Here is a 6,351-nt window from a genome sequence, read left to right as displayed (position 1 = left end):
CGTGGACAGCACCTCTAGGCACACCTTCCTGACTCCTGGCTGTGACCCCACGTGCACTCCCTCCTTTCTAGCATTGTCTCCTACTGGACCCCTAGGCTGGAGCTCACTTGGAATAGATTTAACTGAGATTTCAGAAGGGGGTCTGGTGGCCTCACTCCTCAAGGAGAACAAAAGACAAAACTGTTGAATTCTGAAAAGAATGAAATTAGTTCCTATTTCTTCTTAATGTGCCTTCGCTTGAGATTTTACACATACATTCACAAACACACTCATTCTTGCCCGAAACTCTTTATTGCAGGATGATGTCTTTGAGACACTGTGTGGTGCATCATATAAGTCTAGATTTATGGTTTTACAAAGGATATTTCCTTCATGTATTTATGGTTTAAGCTAGTGGGAGGGATCAAGATTCACTTGTCACAACCGGTGAGAACTCAGGTGCTGTGGACCCACAGCAGGTGGCTGAGCCAGGACCAAGAATGGGAGGAGCCCACTGGCCCTGTGCTCAGTGGGGAACCAGCAGAGCATACCTTGGAAGTGTGTTTCTGATGTTGGTATATAAAGTTCTAGCAGGTTCTTTTACCCTGTGAAATGCAGTGCTTGCCCCACACACTGGTCTGGGCTCACTGTGGAAGTGCTTTCGTCTGCGTGCACCCACGCTCAGCCCTTGGTCCCCCAAACACACGCTCATTTGTGTGTCCAGGCAGCAGCCTTTGCACATGTGAAAGAAACCACTGCGTTTGTGAAAGTGAAGGCTGAGTTATCAGAGCTGTAGCAGGACAAGACCCTCGCAGTCCTAGAGTTAAGAAATTGGACCAGAGGCAAACTGTGAACAGAACTTTGAGAGAAAAGAGAAGGTGGAGGGAGGGCTGTGGCTTCCCTGGTCACAGCCCCAAGGACGTCTCTGGAAGCAGCACCAGTTCTGAAGGGGGAGTGGAAGAGCGGCCATCCTCAATCAGGGTCCGAGTCGGGGTCTGAGGAGAGCTGCCCCTCCATGGTCTGGCACATGGCATCTTGCAGGGATGTCAGGTGACCCCGAGGACTCATCCCCATGGGCTGGATGACTCTGTGCCTGTGGGGGAATTGTGTGGTGGGGCTGGGTCCTGCTCATCCCCGACTGCCACCTGCTGCTCCTTTTGACAGGGAAGCCTGGGTAGGAACTTGTATCCCTCAGGCCTGAATCCTCACTACTACCTGGTGGCTCTGAGACCTTAGGCAGTTTCTTAGTTTCTCTGGGCCTCAGTGTACATCATCTGTAAGATGGACATGACACTGATTGCGATCTAACCCTTTCCTGGGGGTCTTCCTCCAGGACAGGCAATTTCAAGCATGAGTAATGCAACCTTGCCGGAACCCTGCACCCTCCTCTGACTCCAGCTCCCAGGGCTCACAAGACAGGACACATGTCCATCCTCCTTTCTACTGGCTGTGGGCCCCGCCTTGCCACACCACGCACCTTGAGAGCTTGTCAAACATGTTCACCAGCTTCATGGCCTCATGCTCCTTCTGTTCCTCCGTCATGCCCTCCATGGGGTTTGGTGGCTTTTCCTCCACCCTCCCGGTCACTGGGTTTATGCTGCTTCCCAGAGGAGGGGGGTGGGGTATCATTAGTGACTCTCCAGGACAGAAGGGGCTGCCAGGGGCTGGTGGGGCCCCACATCTTCCTGCTTGGGCCTGGACTGGCAAGAAACTCACTCTCCTGGGGGCAGGGAGAGGTGAGGCAATTGCAGGAAGAGACCTCCCTCCAGCATCAGCAGTTAACCAGCCCCTATCCCTGGACCGCCTGGTCCCTGGACTGCTCAGCCCCTTCAGCCTCTGTGTTCTCAACAAAACATCCGACGTCAGGACACATGTCATGTAGGAACAAGTGCCTGATTCCCAAAGGTCTTCTGCATTTGTCATCCTGTCCTGCCCACCCCATGGGTCCAGATGGTGTGGTAACAGGGATGGGGGCAGACTGAGGGAGCCTGAGGACATGGGGGCACACACCTGGCCTTGGCTTCCTTGTACTCATCTGTGTCCGTGTCCTCGTCCTCCGAGTACTGGCCCTCAGGCCGGCCCCCAGCCATGAGGCCCCTGGCAGCCAGGAGGCCGGCGGCGTTCCCATAGCCGGTGTACTTGATGAACCGGGGCACTGAGGGCCAGGGCAGAGATCAGCGTGCGAATGTGGCCAGAGAGGGGCAGGCTCGGGGCTGGGCCCCCTACTCACCGCTCTCCGAGCACAGAACAAACAGGAACTCGGCTGCCACCCTCTTCACGTCGGTGTCCAGGTGTGTCATGAGGCGAACAAGCTTGTTCCGTAGCAGTTCCCCGACCTCAGGCCGGGTCCTCACGTCCCGCAGTGGGGGCAGCACCTGGGGAGGCAGCATCCCTCAGCCTGGACTGGAGTGGCTAGGGTCTGTGAGCAGGGCTCGGCCCCAGTCCCCCAGCCCTGTACCTGGGCCTTCAGGAACTTCCTGGCGGGGCGGTGCATGCGGGCACACTCCGTCAGCACGCTGAGCACTGGGGCCACGCTTTCCTTCAGCCTGTGCGTCTGCAGGAGAGCCTCTGTCACCGGGGCCGTGCCCCATCTGACTGGAAGCCCAGGGGCTACATGAGCTCTAGGCTGTGCTGGCACGAGGCGCTTGGGAAGACGCCCTGCCGCAGGCAGTCAGCTGAGGGGCTGAGAACAGGCAGTGGGGGTCTGTGAGCTTCAAGAGGGATGGGGACGGAACCTAAGTCAGGAAGCCACTTGCGTGCTCTGTGACGGGGCAAATAACTGCTTTGCGTCCAGCTTCCTCATCTGTAACCAGGGTTGTCAGAAAACCCAGCCTTTTACAGCTCTTAGCACACCACTGGCACATAAAGTCTTCTTAGAAAACAGCAGCCAAAAACACAAGAACAAAATCCCTACTCTGTGGGCTTCATGGACCCAGAGAGGCGGGAGCTCCTGTCCCTCCCCAGCCTCCCCCCACTTACCCTCCCTGCAGCCCAACGCCAGCTGCAGCAGTGGCAGGGACAGATGGTCATGGCCTGTGCGTCCAGCGCCAGGTGTGTGACCTAGCTCACAGCACACTGGGGTAACATGGATCCCAAGGGGTCTGCTGAGTCTTGGTCTATTGCACTCTTTAGCCTGCATTACGTCTGCAAGCTCCCAGAGGGACTGGTCAGACCCCCGGATGGCCAACATCCCATGGTACAGTTGCAGGAATCAGGCAGCTCCTGGCTCAAGGTTCCTGTGGGTCCCCTCAGGGATGCCAAGAGATAGCTGATGCTCGTCACCAAGGGCTGCCTCTGCTCAGAAACACTAAAAGTCTAAGGTCATAAGCAGGCAGTAGGGCTTCTCAGGACCGCCAAGGAGGATCCACAAAAAAAACTAAAAAGCAGATGCTGAAAACTTGTTTCCTGGGAGTAACCAGCAGAAGTAAACCTTCAAGTGCGTGTGTGGGAGGGTCCATGTGCTTCTTAGGGAGGAGTCTGGCTTCCCACCTGGCTGGACCACAGAGCAGCTGGAGGAATCACCCAAATCACACTGCTGAGCTGATCTCCACTTACTAGCATGGATGGCACAAAAGCAGTGACTGCAGCTATTGGGAAAGCCAGAGTCACTAGAAAGCCCACACAGCAAGACCCACTGCCCACCTGGTGCAGACGCTTCTCCAAGAAGCTGAGGAGGACACAAATCACATCCATGTTCACTCCCAGGAACTCCAGGGAGCCTTCGTGCGGCTCCAGGGTCAGGAGGACGTCCAGACACTTGAGGGGCAAGTTCCCCAGCAGGTTCACTGTGTGGCTAGAGACAGATGTTGCGGGGGGGGGGGGGGGGGCTTGGTAAATCGAATCCCCCAGCACAGGTACAACCCTTGGTACCCCCTGCTGGGGCCACACATGATGTGAGCCAGTGTCCAGGAGCCTAAGGAGCAGCACTAGGGGCCAGAGTTGAGAAGAGGACTGATCTCAGGGGCACTCCTGCTCAGTGGCATGGGTCCCTGAGGAGGGGGCACTATTTTGCAGATGCCTCACCTGTGACCCTCTGTCTGGGCTGAAGCACCATAGATGACCTCTGGAAAACCAGGACCTGCCCCCAGGCACAGGTCACTGAGAACAGGAGTGAGTACCCACATTGCTCTGTAGAAACCACACCCTCCACTGCCACTACCTAAGGTCCAGCGACATGTTCCTGTTCCCAGACTCAGGGTTCTCCGGTCCTGGCCCCATAGTCTAAGTGATGGGGCTCTTTGGAAACACACTGGTGTCTAGCACCACGCAGACGGATTGAAGACTCTCTAAGGTGAAGCCTGATCCACAACCAGAGCTGGGAACCATTGTCTAGACACGTGAGCACACTTCCCTCCCAGCACAATAGGCCCCACCCTCACCCGTGGAACTCTTCTGTGCGGTCTCCAGCAGCAGTGACCATCACACAGTGCCGCAGGAGGGTTGCCAGGTGCCGGTAAAGGGCAGCATCTTCCTGACCAAAGAATAAGAAGTTCCTGTGAGAGAGAGCCCCACTCATCCTCCTACTGTGAGCTGAGGTTCCACTGTCTGCTCCACTGCAGGACGGGGTGCACTAGTCACACATCTCCCCTGCTACACACCTGGCTTCTTGGCCTCTCCTACACGACCCAAAAAGTACTCTCCTGATTAAGAACGTCAACGGACCTTGGAACAAAGTCACGCTCTGTGCTCTGCCCCATGCTCACAGCCACAGGACTGGGAATCTCTTACAGCCTCCCCATGCACCAGACAGCACTCCTGCCAGGCTGCAAAAGCCAAATGTGCTCTCCACCTCCCTCAGAAGCCTCTCCTGGGGCCCCTACCCAGGTGTCTCCCTGCTTCCTCCAACAGGCTGAGAGCTCCTCCTGTCCTCTCTCAGAAACTTGAAGGTACACAGCAGGGAGGCACAGCCAGGAAATGTCCAAGCTGTTAAGCCCCACCCTCGGGTTCAAATCAGCCCTCACCTCGTCCACCTCTCTCTTGATGGAGTCGAAAGTAATGTTGAAGAGCACTTTAAGGATCTCCATGGCCCGCTCAGTCTCCTGGGGAGGAAGGAGCTCAGGGGGGCTCTCTTCAGAGCTCATTCCCAGGGTCAGCTCCAGCGCATCAGTCAGCAAGCGCACTCCCTGCAGCTCCTGAAACAGCTGCTGGCGCACGTCGGTGCGAAGCGCAGTTAGCAAGAAGAGGAGACGCAAGTCAAAGAACTGGACGTCGTGCGGGAAGCTGCTCTCGCGGTAGAGCCCCACGCGCTCTGCGAGCCTCACCACCAGGCGGGCCTCCGCCGCCAGCACCTGTGCCACCGGGCTGCTGAGCACAAGATTGCACAGGCACTTGAGAGACTCGAGGACAACGTCCATGTCCAGGGGCTCGGGGACCGATCCCCCGGAGGCGGAGATGCCAGCACAGTAGGCGAGAGCCTGCAGGCTCTGGCGGCTGATGAACGGGTCCAGGCAGCTGCGGTCCCTGGACAGGATGCGGATGCTCTGCAGCCAGGTGACGCGACGGGACGGTGGCAAACCCTGCTCCAAGACCGAGGCCAGTAGCTCCGCCAGTCTCTGTGGGCGGGGAGGAGAGAGGCTCCACCAGGCCCCTTGACCCGGCCCTGCCCCCTTCCCTGCGGTCAGCACCCACCTTCCTGTCCTCCTGCTGGGCGTCATCAAACGTGAAGCTCTGGGAGTTCTGTAGGGAGACCCGGGGCTCAGGGGCCGCAGGTCCGCACGAGCAGGTCCCGGGCTCCGAGACAAGGCCCGAGGCTGCAGCGCCGCTCCGAACAGACGGCGGCCCGCACACTTGCCCCCTGCAGCGCGCCCGACTCCCCTAAGGCTCCTCGCAGGCTCGGCGCCGCTCCCCGCCGCTCCCTTCCGCCCTTGGCCCCGCCGCACTCACGCTCAGGTCCTCCGGTCGCGCCCACCCACCACACCGCCGCCTTGCACGCCCCACGGCCAGTGCTCCGCTCACCTCCCGGTTGTACGCGCGCAGAGCCTCCATAACCACGTCCTCCTCCCCCGTTTGGACGGCGTCCGCCACCGCCCGGGGCTCCATCGCGTCCCCGGGAGCTGGCGCCGGGAAGGCGGGAGCGACCTCACTCCGCGGCTCGGGGCCCGAGTTCGCCCGCCTCGCCCCGCCCCGGTTCGGCGCGCGGGGGTGGCTGGGACACGCCTGCGCGGCGCCGCGGGGGCGGGGCCTGGGCTGCGCGCGCCTTAAGGTGGAACAGCCCGCTGGAACCAGAAGGTTTTGCCGCCCAGGCTTCAAGATCCGACTCTGTGATCGTCCGACCTCAGATGCCGAGACGCCCTTGAGCCGAACAGTGACCCTCCGCTTCTCGCCCCTGCCCCCCCCCCCACCTCGGCTTTACGCGACATCCTGTTCCTTCTG

General features: G+C 59.1%; 1 protein-coding gene across 4 annotated transcripts; it reads right to left on the bottom strand.

Annotated features, from left to right (window-relative positions):
* Nucleotides 1-272: 272 nt before the first annotated feature.
* Nucleotides 273-6,301, bottom strand: RIC8A (RIC8 guanine nucleotide exchange factor A). Of its 4 annotated transcripts, none has more exons than XM_046644512.1 (10): nt 5,935-6,300; nt 5,608-5,773; nt 4,941-5,531; nt 4,359-4,450; nt 3,622-3,772; nt 2,438-2,533; nt 2,210-2,354; nt 1,990-2,134; nt 1,457-1,699; nt 273-1,072 (listed from the first exon to the last, which is right to left on the bottom strand). In XM_046644512.1, the coding sequence occupies exons 3-10, from the start codon at nt 5,331-5,333 to the stop codon at nt 952-954; spliced, it is 1,386 nt and encodes a 461-aa protein (XP_046500468.1). In that variant the 5' UTR covers nt 5,334-5,531; nt 5,608-5,773; nt 5,935-6,300; the 3' UTR covers nt 273-951. The 4 variants fall into 4 exon arrangements, with proteins under 4 accessions (XP_046500468.1, XP_046500465.1, XP_046500467.1 ...); XM_046644509.1 differs by having other exon boundaries at nt 5,608-5,655; XM_046644511.1 differs by having other exon boundaries at nt 1,457-1,576; nt 5,608-5,655; nt 5,935-6,297.
* Between the last annotated feature and the right edge of the window lie 50 nt (nt 6,302-6,351).

The sequence above is a fragment of the Equus quagga genome, chromosome 17, assembly GCF_021613505.1.
Source record: "Equus quagga isolate Etosha38 chromosome 17, UCLA_HA_Equagga_1.0, whole genome shotgun sequence".
Classification (NCBI taxonomy): domain Eukaryota; kingdom Metazoa; phylum Chordata; class Mammalia; order Perissodactyla; family Equidae; genus Equus; species Equus quagga.
The sequence above is the reverse complement of the archived record's forward strand: the minus strand, read 5'-3'. Positions and strand labels throughout refer to the sequence as shown.